This window comes from Platalea leucorodia (genome assembly GCF_965183815.1).
Source record: "Platalea leucorodia genome assembly, chromosome: 1".
Taxonomy (NCBI): Eukaryota; Metazoa; Chordata; class Aves; order Pelecaniformes; family Threskiornithidae; genus Platalea; species Platalea leucorodia.
In genome coordinates this window covers 12,830,210-12,846,417 of record NC_138823.1, presented here as the reverse complement: position 1 = coordinate 12,846,417, position 16,208 = coordinate 12,830,210, and the positions used below count along the sequence as shown (strand labels likewise).

Below are 16,208 nucleotides of genomic sequence, written 5' to 3'. Positions count from 1 at the left end.
ATGTGAGACGCGGGAAGCGTTGCTAACGCTCCCAGTGAGAGAACAGCTGGGATACAGCCACCTGGTAAAAGCTCTTGGGGAAGCCTTCCTGGCTCCTCTGCTGGCCTCCCGGTTTGAGGGCTTGAAGAGAGGAGGTTTGGGTTACCCAATCTGACTCTCGTTCTGCAGGAGCTGTTGGATTGTGCCATATTTGACCCTAAGGCTTAATTTTTCCATGAACTCCAACTGAAGGCTTGAAGACAACAAGAGATGGCAAAGGCGCTAACTTCATAGAATCATGGAATTGTTAAGGTTGGAAAAGACCCTTAAGATCATCGAGTCCAACCATTAACCTAACACTGCCAAGTCCACCACTAAACCACGTCCTCAAGCACCACGTCTGCCCCTCTTCTAAATTCCTCCAGGAATGGAGACTCAACCACTTCCCTGGGCAGCCTGTGCCAGTGCCTGACCACCCTTTGGTGAAGAAGTTTTTCCTAATATCCAACCTAAACCTCCCCTGGTGCAGCTTGAGGCCATTTCCTCTCGTCCTATTGCTGGTTACTTGGGAGAAGAGACCGACCCCCACCTCGCTACAGCCTCCTGTCAGGTAGCTGTAGAGAGCAATAAGGTCTCCCCTCAGCCTCCTCTTCTCCAGGCTAAACAACCCCAGCTCCCTCAGCCGCTCCTCAGAAGACTTGTGCTCCAGGCCCTTCACCAGCTTCGTTGCCCTCCTCTGGCCACGCTCCAGCACCTCAGTGTCCTTGTAGTGAGGGGCCCAAAACTGAACACAAACACAACTTCAGCTGCTTTAAGGGCTAAGCATATTGAGCTTGGGGATAAGAAAAGGCTTTGAAGTGGCTGGTTTTTTAGAACCTTTATGTAGCCCTCTTCAGTAAGCCTACATGCTAAAATATGCCTGAATTTTGGAAAAAAATAAAGACTTCGAAAGTTGTGGTTTTACCAGGAAGCTGGAGCTGCTCTCCCGCCGTTAGTCCAAAGGCAGCAGCAGAAGTGAGGCGTGCCCCTTCCCCGCGCGGCTGCTCAGCGCCCCTCGCCTCCAGCCCGCTCGCCTGCGCAGCGCCGAGCTCTGCCTTCTCTCCGCTCAGGCATCGGTGCTTTCCTCTGCCGTTTTTCAACACTGAAGGTACCTGTTCCTAGTAAAAAAGTTCCAACCTGCGCCCCTTTTTCTAACTTGTCACAGTTTCCTAACGACAAACACTGGTTTGCTTTAGCACCTACTCGCACGAGCCTGAATGCGAAAGGCCAAAACCAGCTGTGGGCGAAATTCATAGGGAAATACCGCAGCCAGGGCAAACCCCCCTGCCCTGCCCTGCCCTGCCCTGCCCGGAGCCCGCTGCGCCCTCTCCCCAGCCCGGCGGGAGCAGCCCGCGGCCCGGCGCCGGGGCCGTAACCGGGTGAGTGCTGGCGAGGGGCAGGCGGGTGCCGGAGCGGTCACGGCTGTACGCCAAGTGGTCTTAACTTCTGTTCAGACAAATCTGAGCTTACAAAACCTGTCCCCTCTTCCTGCGCCTCACCTTCTCCCAAACCCTATTCCTGTGCTTTGCTTGGCTGGTGACTATAGGCAGAAATTATGTAAACACCAAATACTCCTATTTTAATTATGTGCGATTTTGCACTCTCCCAGTCAGCCAACCAACTGCTTGTTTGTTGTTTTTTTTGGCTAGAAAACAGAGCAAGAAGTCCCGCCTGACTTTTACAAACACCTGAGCAGCACCTGGGTTGGGGCAAGCCCTGGTATCAACACAGGCTGGGGGATGAAGGGATTGAGAGCAGCCCTGCAGAGAAGGACTTGGGGGATGAAAAGCTGGACATGAGCCAGCAGCGTGCGCTCACAGCCCAGAAGGCCAACCGTACCCTGGGCTGCAACAAAAGCAGCGTGGCCGGCAGGGCGAGGGGGGTGATTCTGTCCCTCTGCTGCGCTCTGGTGAGACCCCCCCCTGGAGTGCTGCGTCCAGCTCTGGGGTCCTCAGCACGGGAAGGACACGGACCTGTGGGAGCGGGTCCAGAGGAGGGCCACAAAACTGATCGGAGGGATGGAGCACCTCTGCTGTGAGGAAAGGCTGAGGGAGTTGGGGTTGTTCAGCCTGGAGAAGGCTGCAGGGGGACCTTATTGCGGCCTTTCAGTACTTAAAGGGGGCTTGTAAGAAAGATGGGGACAGACTTTTTAGCAGGGCCAATGGCGATAGGACAAGGGGCGATGGTTTTAAACTAAAAAAGGGTAGATTTAGAATAGATACAAGGAAGAAATTTTTCACAATGAGGGTGATGAAACAGTGGCACAGGTTGCCCAGAGAGGTGGTAGATGCCCCATCCCTGGAAACATTGAAGGCCAGGCTGGATGGGGCTCTGAGCAACCTGACTGAGTTGAAGATGTCCCGGCCCATGGCAGGGGGGTTGGATGAGATGACCTTTAAAGGTCCCTTCCATCCCAAAGCGTTCTATGATTCTGTGATTCCCTAACACGATGGATACCCCACATCCCAGCATTAAAAACAACAAAACCCACCCACCCTCACAACGAAACATTTTGCAGGTGCAGCTGCCAGTGAACCAGATTCACTGTAGAAGCGGCACGGATAAACTTCAAAACGAGAGCGCCTGGCCAAGCAGGATGTGAGATACAGCCACGGAGAGACGGGGGAATGAAACTACCCTCCCTTTGGAGACGGGATGCATTTCCAGCCAAACCACCTTGAGTTTTCCTTTGACAAATGGAAACCTCCGGACAAAAATGAGTATTGCAGTGGCGAGGAAATAAATCAGGCCACTGCGTGGTAGCTGCAAGCGGGAGCAGAGTCCTCCCTCCCTACCTGTGTTCCTGAGAAAGCTGAGCAAAAGCAAGCCTCCGTCACTGAGGGGCGCGTGGGCGACGGCCCTGGCGGGGCGCTTGGTAAATCCTGGCTGCAGGCACGGGCAGCGTTGACAGCAGCGGCTGCCCTCCGCCGGCAAAAGGCTCTGCGGTCCAGCACCGAGGCAGATGCACGAACACGCCGAGTCCTCCCTGCTTCCTGGCTGGGGAACAACGGCGAGGGACAGGGGAACGCCAGCGCTTATTATTTAGCGGGAATTTCCATCGTTAGCGCTGCACCTTTGCTCTGCCACTACCCTTCCAGTGCGCATCAGGAATACATAGCTGTATGCGATTTTATTTACTCATGTTTTAATTCCCTCTTGCTTCTGTCACACGCCGATGGAACCTGCCTGCTCTTCAGAAGCCTGGTGAAGGACATCGTTGACGATACCCAAAGCTCTGGAAGCAGAAAGTCTTTAAGAACCGAAATACAGAAGTTTTCCAGCAGTTCTTTATTTATAATGTAGGCTTAAGCAATCATTACAATGTAGAAGGGAGACACACGTACAGCAATTATTTATACCAGTTCAGAACAAAAAACTGCACAGGGAGAGGTCAACTCTCAGTACAAACTAGCAACTAAACCACAATAATTTACCATTAGAAACATTTTATTTTTTAGCTGTGACACTGCTTTTACAATATGCAAAAACACAAACAATAGAACTATCCAAAGTGTTTTGTCACATTCTTTCTACATTGAATTTGGCAACATTTTATATTAAATTTTACTGATTATACTAACGTTTAAGAACTAAACAAGTGAAAAGCTGTACTCAGGTACAGTTACATCCATTTATTTCAAAGGTTTAAATAACACTTTTAACTATTGAGATTATCTCCTAGCAGTTTTTGTTTATGCAAAAACCATCTCAAAGCCTCATTTGCACAATGCATCAGCTACTGTATCAAGATTGGTGGGCTACACCACAGGCACTACTGTTTATTATAGTCGGTAATAAGGAGCTTGTTTTTCAAAGAAAGGAAGGTTTAGTATTTTCTAAGAATCATGCCTTTTTTTTTTTGTTTTTTGCTTTTAAGCCGTAACAAAAAAAAAGGTTAGCAACCACAGCAGTGTAAAATGTTATATAGAACACAGTGACTACACAGTTACTAGAAGTTTCACATCCAATGCAGTTATGTATTAAAGCATAAGAGGTTCTGTAGGCAAGTCTAGAGCCAACAGAAATCTGCAGAGCGGGTGGTGGCAACTAGCCCCGCGTCGGTGTTATTTGGTGCGGTTTTGAACAGTCCCGGCTGCGCGCGTCTGGTGTCCGTCCGCGCGCGGGTCTGCTGCGGGGGGGCAGCCGGCGTCCGTCTGGGCGCTCTGATCGCAACGCGCCTCGTGCCCTGGGGTCTGCATATTTCTATCAGCTTTAGGAGACGGGTATTGCAGCAATAACTTACTTTTACTTTAAGGAAAAAATCCAACTCTTAATAATTCTATCGATAGCGTTCCAAAAAACATGACTTAAAGTACAAAAAAAGAGAATATAGTGGTCAGACTCCCGGTATTATCAAAAAACCAGTAGCTCTCCCCACCCCCCACCCTTCACCCCTTTCTTTTCGGTATTTAAGAAAAGCCAATCAACTGCCATTTAAAAGAAGTTAAGAAAAACAAGCCCCTGTATTGGAAAGAAACATTCGCAGTTTATTAGATCACAAGCTGGTTACACCTGTCAAATTGTGAAGTGTTTTCTCAAAATATTTGGGCTTTCCAAGGTGCCCAGCCTGCTGGGCACAGTCAGAAAAAGGCATTTTGATAATATCTAAGAACTCCCTGCTTGCATTTTAAAAATGTTTGCACATTTGTAACTGCCTTAAGCCTATCGTCCTTGTTGGTATTCAGTGAAAGGATGAGCGGAACAAAAAGCGAAGGTGGAAGAACCAAGCCTACACAGTTAAGGCTGCATGCATGTGACTGAGAGTTGGTGCTGTGCAGTCAAAAAAGAAATGTGGAAAAACCCCAGTCTTTAAAACACCCTACAGAAACAAAACACTGCAATCCAATATGGCTTATTCTGATGCATTTATCATGAAGCTACTAGTAATTAATCCTACTAGGCTACTTTTGTGCAACAGCATCTGCTATTTTGATGGCATCTCCCTCCCCCCACAACCCCCCAAATACTCTACCAACTGCAGGTTTCTTCCTTGCATTATATATTGCTTTTATTGTCAAATTTTATTCCCGCTTTTCAAACATTTTTTTTTAATACTTAAATGAGGATCTGTTCCTTACAGCTTGACTTAAACTTTAAAGTAAGTCCCATTGGTTTATTTTGTTTTTTAACCTCACTATTACACAGCGCTCTACAAAAGCTTGCAAAAAAGCCAAATTTTCATTAAATCCCTTTGCTGAAGTTAACTACTCGACATTTTTTTTTCTCCTATGATTTAAAACTTTACAAAGAGAGTTATAAAAAAGGTAAATGGGATTTGGCACCTTCAGAAAAAATTAAAAGTGTAACTTAGATCAAAAAAATGCAGAAACAAAATCATTGATATTTACAAATTAAAACACCAGTGAAGATTATGTCTTACTACGCTCTTTCACCTTGTTTTCTCTTTTAGAGTACTTTCAGACTGTCTGTTACCGAGTATTTTAAAAAATTCATTGATTACAGGTTGGAATGGATAGAGACAAATTACTTTCCTCACAGTTCCTTCTCGGTGGCTAGTACTCTGGCAGCTTTTCCACTCCTAGGAAATACGAGGTGCTGAGCGATCATTCGTGGTCGTCTTCTTCAGTTTGACACCCCGCCGAATGGCGTTCAGCATATCTTCACCTTGCGGGACGTCCCCAGGACTCAGCTCTCCGGGATCGAGCTCCGGCTGGCCCGCGGGCGCGAGGGTGCTGACACCATCCCGCTCGCTTTCTTCCCCCTCGCTCTCGGGAACCGCTTGCCTCTGCTCGTCGGCAGCACTCAGTTTCTGGCTTGACGGCGGAGGGTTGACAGACGCTTGTCCGCTCCATGAGGATGAGGGCATGCTGGTGACACCCTGCCCACCGTCTCCTGCTGCCGGAGACTCGGGACTTTGCTCAGGACATTCTTCTGTCCCAGCGAGGGTGCCGGGCAGCCCCCCCGGGATATCGGGGACAGTTGGTGTTTTGACAGGAATCACTGGCGTCTTGATCGGAATCGGACCTCCCCCTATGGTACCGCGTCTGACTGAAGGCTTGGTGGAAGGGGTCCGTCTGATGGTGGCGACGCCGGGGGTGACTATGACCGGTCCAAGCGTGGTTGGCAGACCTGCAGTGGAAGCAGGACGCTTGGTTTGAAACATTCTGCGATAGGACTGGCTAATGTCGCTGTTTCTGGGGATGGTGGAAGATTTGTCAAACTCTTGTTGTTCTGCCTCCTGGTCACCACTCACAGAGAAATAATCATAATCTGAAACTGATGCCAAAAGACAGAGTTAGGAACGAGCTGGAGAAGACAGCTGAGTCACGTCAGTAAGTCTGAAGTATGTATAACCAAAAAGTATATATAACCAAAAAAGCCTGGAGGTCAATAGCAATTAAGAGAGGTTTCACCTTTAGGAGGAAGGAAGCCCGAGATATTGTGACCAAGATTCTCAGACTGCGTGGCTGAAGGCACTACAGCAGACCGACCCTAAAGCTGCCGGGTGCCCACATCTCTTGTGAAAGAGAACTGTACACACTCGGTACCCTCTCTGAAAATAACTGATTAAGTAACGAAGACTCAATGTTTGTTGCCAACATTAAGATACCAAAACCAGCATCCTACAAGCCATATGCTACCGCTTGTAGATACAAATACTTAAACCAGTCAGTGACTAAAAAGCGTGCTTTAGACTAGGCAATGTTGGGCTCAGGGGACTGTGTACCAGTGATTTCAGCAGCAAATTTGCTTATTTTGCAAACAAAGTAAATCCCAGCTGTCAACTCCGAAAACTCAGACTCAGCTTTAATAATCGCATCAGGTTCCTTCCTTTGCACGTAACTGCTGAGCCAAGCTAGGCCCTCCGCAAGCCCTACTGCCTCGTGTGATTGCACAGCACAACCAACCTCAGCTGAGCAAACACGGAGGTTGCTGAACTGCAAACACCAAACTCGGTTCCTCTCAGCTTGCTGCTGGTTCTGAAACAGGGTGCAAAACCCAACACCTTATTGCAGCTTCCCAGGTATGCCCAAGTGCAGGTCTCCAATGGATTCTTTTTCCAATTACAAAATTTCTGCTCAGGTAGGAAATAAAAGGTTACAAAGGGAAAGCAAGAGCAGATTCAGAGTACTGACAGAACAAGAAAGCAAAGCTCATGAGTGCGTATTTGCTAAGACAGTAGCTCAGAAAGGACACTACTACCACATGAACTGTATGATGCAGTACCAGTGTCATTCCACTTAACCCATTAAATATAATTCCAGCATCTTTAAAATTGTAGCCTCCTTAAGCTAAAACTCATTCTAGTAACGCGCAGGAAAATACAATCATTCAGCGCGCTATGTAGCAATCCAGGTTTCTTTTTAGTTAATAAATCCAGACTGCATTCCAAGCTGGAAAAAACTTTACAACAGCAACGTTCATCCCTTTCTCCCCGGCTGACTACAAAGCCAGTGAGCCATAGCTGCTGGAATACAGCTCCTTGGCACCGCTGGGTGAGTGTATGACGGCCAAGCTGGGAACCCTTTGAAAAAGAACATCTCTTGGATGGGTACCTTGAGACGGGATCGTGTCCTCTGAACAGCACGGAGTTGTTGTCTGGGTGCTGTAGCCGCTGGAGCACTGCAAGGAATCCCGACTGCTCCTCTGGGTGTCCAGCTGCAGCCCTCTCGTCAGAGCGAGCGCCAGCTCCTCACAGGCCTCCATCTCCTCACCCTGCTGGTTACACCCAGAAAGGAGATTCATTACGTCTAGAAAGGTTAATCAATCTTCGCTGACTTTTAGCTGTCTCTCCTCCCAAGCAGAGCTTGTCACCATCGCAACCCAACAGGGTTGTGTCCGCCCATTTACTGGGGCTTCAAAGAAACAGACGCTTCTTTGGATGCCGTTGCTCTACAAATGCCAACACCCGAGGGCACGTTCTCTCACGCTCACGTCACTTCCACTGACGGCCCCAACACCACACCAGTCCTGCTTGTCGGATAAACACGTGCCAACACGAAGCACGGCAAAACAGTACTGGCAGGAGCTAGCACATTCACTTCTGTTGCACCAAAGAGCATATTCAAAATCAGAGCCTCACCCTTGTGGCAGCCGACACCGTCATGCTCCGAGGTCTCTGGGCCTCCTCAGGGGGCACGGGCGGTCCGCTCGGAGCTCCTCCGTTGAGATCTGGTTCGCGTTTTTCTTTGCGACGTTGCAATGTGTTCACCATTGGTTGATCGTATGGGCCTGGTTTGGCCCAGTCCTAAGGAAATGTGCTTGTTAGCGATAGCTTTCATCAGTAATTGTGCTTTAATTATAAGTAAAACTATGCAAAAGGGCAATTTTAATGCAACAGATTATGTATCAAAATAGATATGCCTTTCTGAATAAGGCCAGAAATAGATTAATTTTGAGGATATTAAAAATCACTTATAAAACCTATCTCCTTCATTAAAGAGTATCTAAATTTCCTATTCTACCTAAGTGTTCTTATATGAAGATATTTAATATTTTAATACCACAGTTTTCTCTAAATGAAATTCCATTGTGATAAAGCCTGTATTTTCGGAAATTCAAATACAAAAATCACTGGCACACAGCAGAAAATATACACAAATGTCCAATCAGCAATGTAACTGTTCTAGATGTACACAACTTCTAGTATTATGTGCTGTTATGCCTGTCTTCAATTCTGAAAAATTAGGCTTGAACAGATTTTGGATACACACTAGAGGAGCAAGTTACTCTGAGTAATCTCTCAGGTTACTTACTAGCTGAAATCTAGTTTATAATAATGATCTGTACTGAAGAAAGACTAACTTCACTCTGAATTACGCCACGAGGGCTGTATTCACTCCGGGCTCTATTAAGCCAAGTCCTGAGGGTGTCCAGAAACCACACGCTGCACACAAAGAGCAGGACTGATCAGTGACCTGTGCTGGGACGCAGAACCACTGCTAAGCAGCGGCTCCCCAAGTGCGAGCTGCTGCAGGGGCAGGCCCAATCCTAAGAGAGTTTTCCCTCACCAAGACAAGGGGTGCTTTAAAAATAAAACCAGAATAAACAACTTGCGTGTGAGACGGGCTGCCCACCCCACCACCGGCAGCAGCTGGCTGCTGGGCAGCCTCCGCACAGCCTTCTGATAAATAGCTAACGACGGGCTAAGACCACACTATAGATTTTTACTGACGTGTCTCAGTCCAAGGTATGAGAAGTGCAAGGCAGCTGTACTGACAGAAGCCCCTTGTGCAGACAGGTATTTTGATTTTATTAACATATATGAAACTCTGCTTTGCCTTAACAGCTGTGTCTTTGCTGTAAGTGTTTTGCCGTGTAATATATTGGCAAAGTGCTTCTAGCATAGACACAACTGATGACCCTGAAGCCCCAGGACCACTGTGGCCACCCTGTGTCTATGGCTCAACAGTCTCCAGCTGCTGGAGAGAGAGCGTGGGGGGATCTGTAACACGGTATGTCAATTTACACGTATAAGAAGGTCCCATGGTGCATATGCAGTATCGTCTAACCATCCACAGGCATCTAACACCTGTGCAGCTACTATCAACTGCACATCAGCCTTGTGAAGATTCAGGGCAACAGACACGAGACCTTCTCCCCTTGCTCCGGGGCAGAGTCTCCCAGGGGAATCGCCTGGCAAGGATGCGAGTCAAGGCTCTGGCAGAGCAGAGACGTTTTGATGCCAAGGATCCCTGCAGATCCAGCTGGAGCAACTGAAAGAAGTTACTGCGCTCTGACTTTTTCGGTGGTCTCACCCAAGAGAGTAAAACAAGCTGGGTGAGCACTTTCAGTCTGTGGCAGTAAAGCCAGGATGGCTTCAGTCACCACTTGGGTTCACCTGGTGACAGGCGCCTTCTTAAACCACTCCAGCTAGATCTACAAGAGCATGCCTGCCTACGGCCAAGGAGGGGGCCAAGCACAGCCGCCGCAGTGAGAACATCATGTTGTTCAATGTATGGATTCACTAAGCCAACTGGATGCCAAGCCTGCACCCCCTTGCTCAAGTGAGCGCTTTGACAGTGCTAAACAAGCTCTTTTCTCGCTGAATAGAGCCCAGAGTGCTTTCACCAATGTTCCAGAGTTAAACTATTCCTTCCTACCTAGGTGTTGTCAGCTTTAACATGTTTTAGGGAGTGCCAGAATAGACAAGGTCATTCAGAAATATCCACTACTGGATTTTAGCTCTCTGATTATCACCATGCAGTGCCCATTCAGAGTGATACTAAACAGAGCAAATCAACGAGTAATTACATGGATCGAAAGGTAGCGACAACTGCCGTGTGCACACTGTGGGTATGAGGAGGTGAGGACTGCCACAACAAAAGGAACACAAACCTTCCAGCTAGGGATCTTAGATGATGGTAACATGCCTGGCCCAATGGTGTAATAATGAACGTAGTCTGGAAGGAGGGCTGAGGGAGCCCGAGTCCACGCGCGGGAGACAGGCGGGAAATGAGGGAAAGGACCTGCACCAACTGAAGCTACGGATGGGTCACTTGATAAACTACAGTGATAAAACCCATTAGACAACTGGAAACGAAACAAATAAACAAACAAAAACAGAGAAATTAATATAAACAGAATGAATATGAAAATATACTGTGACTCTGATGCTCTAGGGAGAAAACTTCTGTATCTTAAAACAAAAGAAAGAAAAATCTTAGCTTTGCTGCAAACAAACAACAGAAAATTGATACAATGCTTGGTTCAGAAGTGAGATTGCTTGAAAATTGTTATTTGGTATAACAAATTTCAGACATCAATCTAGCAGTCATTGTCTCCAGGCTGAGCAGCTTTGCCTTCTGTCCGCGAAAGCGGCACACTGTGAAAAAGCCTTTGCAATTTAAGTAACCTGCAGACTGCGGACACAGAAACAAAACATTTCCAATACTTGAGGCATTTGCATTGGTGGCGTTTATTCTATGTAGCTGGACAGAGAGGAAAAGCACGCAGCCTTCGAAAATGACGTGTTCTGGCTGTGTGATGATATGGAAGAAAAAAAAAGCTAAAACCAACAGCAAGGATTTACCAGATGAGAATGGAGACCGCTATCGCTTCCTCCCCCGATTCAGAGTGTATCCCCTGTAATTTATTCCAACCATGTGTGTTTTGTTTTCCTTTTTGTTTTGGTCAAAACCAAACCCCAATTGCTCAGTGTAATGCGTGCTACCTAATGGGAGAAGCCACAAACGGTACAACCTGGGCAAGATGCTCTTTGTTAGGCAGCCAGCTGGGTTTGGGCAGCGTTCCACAACCTCTTTGAGCAGAAAAGGTGGAAAATGAGCTTTTCTTAGAAAATTACCTCTGTAAAATGCCCAATTTGTAGCTTCCCCCTAGCAGCTAGTTTAAAGGCAAGTGTCGCTGTGGTTTATTCAAACAGATTCATTTCTAAGGGAGCGTGCAACAGTTCCTATTCTCATCTTCACAGAGAGGAATCCTGGCTGCGTCCCATGCACATTTTTTTTTTGTCCAAATGTTGCTGTGTTTGGATAACGAGCTAATAGGTTTGTACGTCTTTGAGATGAAGTTTTTCACCTTATCTGTGGAGGCCCAAGCCCCCATGGTGGAGCCTGAGCTGACTGAGGTGGGGGAACTGCACTCGCTCACTGACTGGCAGGTTTCAGAGGCTTCTGAAGAGGCAGAGCTGGACGAATTCTGCAGCGTAAAACAGCACCGCAACGCAAGGAAAGGATACACAAGCCACCAAAAAATAAAACAAAAACACAAAAAAAAAAGACAAAAAGCACATACACAGAGACACACACAGGAGAGAGGGAAGGATGAGAGAAGCAAAGGGTTAGGGTTTTAAAAATCAATTAGAAACTGCTCAAAACCATTGCTAATGTTCAGGAAATCTATGAGAAACAAAACAAGCCATTTGCTTAATGCGAGAACTTGCCACGCTGCTTGAGAATGAGGGAATCGAGGCAGCGATCTCAACTCCTCATTGCAATTTCAGCGTCTCAATTCTGTTAGCTTTCTCAGAACAAGAAGCTGAGGGAGCTGAGGGCACCTATGGTCCAAACATGCAATATACTGAGACAACCCATTTATACAGAAAAGCAGATCATCAGTACTTCAAAGACACAAAGTTTAGATTTAAAACATGGAGCAGCAAACGTCACTTACATTCACAAGTTCTCGGATATTCTGATCTGCAAAAGTGCTTGTGAAAAGCTCATCTGAGTTCAAATATTATGGAACAGAGAAAGAAGTCATACTTACCAAAACCGGAGGTTTCCAAAGTGCATTATCTGTATGCATGTGCCTCTGCGGGTAGTATGCATACACCAAAAGCACTCTGACTCAAACTTTTCTGCCCAGCAGCCAATACGAAGGTACATGTACTCTGCTGAGTGCATAAATGGTGGCATGTGCTTGCCATCTCCTTTCTCTTAACAGCAGAGAGAGAAAATATCACAGGCTTGGATGGAGAGCGAAGGAAAATGCAGGACATAGAGTGTCCATCAAACACCTCAAACATTTTGCTCCTAGCTAGGAACTTTTCCAATTTTCAGTGCACGCCTTTATGAGCATCTGCTGCTGTAAGACCTCTACAACAGCATCTAATTCACGTACAGGCAGGCCAAGGTGAATAACCACGTGGACCATTTCACCAGCTACAATGTTCTTACGCATCTCCCCCTTGAAAGCGGCATCCGCCTCAGCAGGGGCGTGCGTGCAGGTCCAACCGAGTGCTTGGAAATGGTCAAGAATACCGTCAAAGTGGTCAGGGCAGTACTGAGCTCTATTCACTGTCAGGAAATTCAAGACTAGCAAGACTAATTCATCCTTTGGTAGTCCAAGACCTGTGAAGCAAGTCTATCTAAGGATATCCCCGGCATTTTATTTTATGACAGCAGAGAGAATGCGCTCTTGTATCAAGTTTGTGTAGCAAAGCCTCCGATTTCAAGGCATGACATCTTGAAGGGGAAGAGAAATCTCATCTGAAATAAAATTTCATCAGTCAACCTTAGATGAGATCTTGGGGTGAGTTTGCAATAAAAAGATAGCTGGATAAGAGACACTGTAGAGGAGCAGTTACTGCTAACACCCCGAAGTTGTCTCACTGCTCACCAGAAGCTAACTGCTTAGGTAACAGGAGATGTCGGTCTTCTGAGATGGGACGCCATCATCATAAGGATTTTGGTGACTACCGGGGCTGCTGAGAAGCCAATACAGTATCAGCAACTTGAGCTTATTAGCAAACTCTGGATTTAAGTAAAACTTTGAAAAGGCTGTTAAAAAACTTAAAAAGCATGTAATGTGGTGGATTATTTTATAGAAATAATGCACATCCCATCTTATGCTGACATGAGATCAGATCTGCAGGTGACCTGTCAAATGTGTTTAGCGTACAAGTGAGCTCAGCTAACAAGGCTTGTATTCAAAGTGCAGTAAGAGTTGAGGTGAACATAAGATCAGAAGAAACTACAACAAATGACATGCAGCTATTAAGGAGAGAAGTGAAAAGTATGCAGTGGGGTACCCGGTGATGCAGTGGCTTGATGTTTTGTGGAACTTGTCACATTCTTGATTTAATGCAAGCCCTTTTACAGGAGAAAAACCTCTAAAATAAGAATAGTGACAAACATGAGCTGCAGTTGACTCTGCCATCAGACATAACTGAATCATACAGGACACTAAATAGAGATGAGCTTATTTTTTCTATCCTTAAAAGAAAAAAACATTATAGAAAATTAGCTTCTAAAATTCCCAAGTTCTGCCTGACATTCCAGGTAACTCAGCAAAAGAAACTGTTTGAGAAGCCCCATGAGAACACTCACACTAATGTTACACTTTGGCCAAGGGGGGAAAAAAAAGAGAGAAAAACATAATTTCAGAAAATGCTTTCTGAAACCTCATGCTTATGGCCTGGAAGACCCTCCTGGGTCTGCATACTCTGCACATGGCAGGACAGTCAGTGAAGGGTCTGAGTTCCAAATATGATATAACACCACCTTGTCTTCTGCAGATGCCCCAATGATGACAAGTGAGAATTTGGAGTTTACACCTGAGAGACTATTCCTGTTTACAAGCCAGAAACTTCACAAGATTATGTCAAGCAATGGTAGAAATGGGTCATAAATGAGGTTTATTAGCAACAAAGCTGCATGTAGCAACTAGATGGAAAAAGGCCAAAAATGCAGATTCTGAAGATGCAGAGAATTGTTAAATTTACCTGACGTATGGGGAAAAAAGACTGGTAGTGGTGAACTTATTTTTGCAATAAAGTGACTCGAAGGTGAAAAAAAGATGAAAGAAAGGACTCTCCCACTAACACAGCGTGGCCATTTTCAGCAGGCAAAGGATGAACCAAGATGCCATGGAGAAAACACCTTGGTAGTTGAAGGAAATGCAAGAGGTGGTGGTAGAGAAACAGGGTCTGCTTGCCTTGAGAACCTTGCATGGCACAGGGAAGGGGAGCCTCTGATCTTGCTAAAAAAAGGATTACTACAGTGAGAAAATGATGGAGAGGGAGACGGAAAAATACTGAACTCCTCAAGGAAAAGTGTAAAGAAAACGCAAGCGGCAGCAGGTCAAAGGCTGCCTGGATCAGACTGCAGAAAAGTCTTGAACGGTTGGACTCGGGTGTGGGAAGCACAGACCACCCTTCGTTTCTTAGCAGAAAGTACATGAGGGGCTGAAAACAGAAACTGCACAGCTACTGCTTGGGCAAAAAGTCTCCAAACTTTTGAGTGCTTGCTCTAGATGCACACCCGCCGGCACACGTGCTCCTGGCAGCACACGCACAGGCAAGCACCGGGCAGAGCGATTTCTACTCCACATCCCGTGGAGTGAGAAATTCGACTACGGGATCTTTTCAACTTAGTTTAGTCGATTCCTTTTTAAAATGATTGTTTAGTTGGAATAATTTTTAAAATTATTTCTTTCATTTTAGCTATTTTAACCACAGGAGATTATTTTTTTTTTCCACAGCTGCGATAACAGTGTTTCTGCTCCGCTCTCAAACCATCTCTTCTGAGAAAAAGCTTAAAGTCAACAGTATCAGCAGAAAGCTAAAACTGTGCTCTGCACAGTAACAACCAGTTCCTCAAATGTACGTTACATACATGCAGCTTGGTAGCTGGTCTCTCAGACATTGTGCTATGGCTTGTTCTTGGATAGTGTCCCGCTGCTTGGTGTGGTATGTATGAATTCCAACAAGGATATTAAAAAAAGGCTGTATTTTGGGCTACTGGACTGTATGATTATATTTTCCATCTATTGTCCTACTAATCTATAAAAGTACAGCAGTTATCTTGGATTACTCGCATCCTTTGTTTCCTACATTTTCCATTCAAATACAGTATTGCTTTCTTAACCCCTTCCCTTCCTCAACTACTAGACGAGGCTTTCTGGCCAAGATTTTCCCAGGAGACCAAATCCTAATGAAGAGCTTGGTCCAATGTCCCTCTGCAGTCAGTGGAAGACTCCTCAGTCACCTTTCGAAAAGCTTTGGATAGTCACCTCCTCACCTTGTCTCACTTCCAGGAACACGTCTCTACTGATCCCTTTTTTCTAGGCAGGGACAAACCCTTGGGAAACCTAATTTGAAAAGGAAATTTAGGAGAAAAACACCTGGTGATAACTGACAGATACATTCCAGTTGTTTGTTGAGGTTTTTTTAAGGTCTAATTTAGGAGTGTTTCTTAATTTACATGGAAAACAGAATAGTTTTAACAATGTATTTCCCCTATTCTAACTTCAAGCTGTTCTGAGCAATGGAGTCTCCTCAAAAGCAGAATCTTTCCAGCTTGCTAATTTGTATATGTGGAAGCAAGTTCACATCTAGGTCCCCTCTACTTTACTGTTTAGGGAAAGCGATTTCCAGAATATTCTAACAATGAAGACAGTCCTCTGCTGCTTGACAGCACATCACCAGTTTTATTTTTTTTTCCATCTGCTGCTTTCTCTTTCTCTCCCCTTGCTTCCATCCCCATCAAGTCATAAGCAGCCTCTAAAATCCAACTGTATAATCGCTTCCCCCGTGCCTGTTCACTCCAAGTACAGCGGATCCTTCTATTACCATCTCCCTAGATCAAACGTAACTGTATTGCTACCATACTACTTCATCACGGATACGCACAGGCCTTTGTCTACTACATAGGGCAACGTGTAGGTTTAGCAGCATCAGCCACGTTGGATGTTCATCCAAGAGCTACTCTGCGCTCCCAGAAGCAGGTCTGTCAGAAGGGCTTTACGTGGTGTCAGTACTTGCCATG

General features: G+C 46.0%; 1 protein-coding gene across 6 annotated transcripts in view; it reads right to left on the bottom strand.

Annotated features, from left to right (window-relative positions):
* Positions 1 to 3,301: 3,301 nt before the first annotated feature.
* MTSS1 (MTSS I-BAR domain containing 1) overlaps positions 3,302 to 16,208 on the bottom strand; it is a 127,584-nt gene continuing 114,677 nt past the window's right edge. The window contains exons 11-15 of one of the 6 annotated variants that reach the window (XM_082323105.1): positions 11,518 to 11,637; positions 10,318 to 10,512; positions 8,063 to 8,227; positions 7,536 to 7,698; positions 3,302 to 6,255 (exon numbers count right to left, since the gene is read on the bottom strand). In XM_082323105.1, coding sequence (XP_082179231.1) covers positions 5,558 to 6,255; positions 7,536 to 7,698; positions 8,063 to 8,227; positions 10,318 to 10,512; positions 11,518 to 11,637 — 1,341 coding nt within the window. In that variant the 3' untranslated portion in view covers positions 3,302 to 5,557. The remainder of the gene's footprint in view (positions 6,256 to 7,535; positions 7,699 to 8,062; positions 8,228 to 10,317; positions 10,513 to 11,517; positions 11,638 to 16,208) is intronic. The other 5 variants (XM_082323100.1, XM_082323102.1, XM_082323101.1 and 2 more) reach the window with 5 other exon arrangements.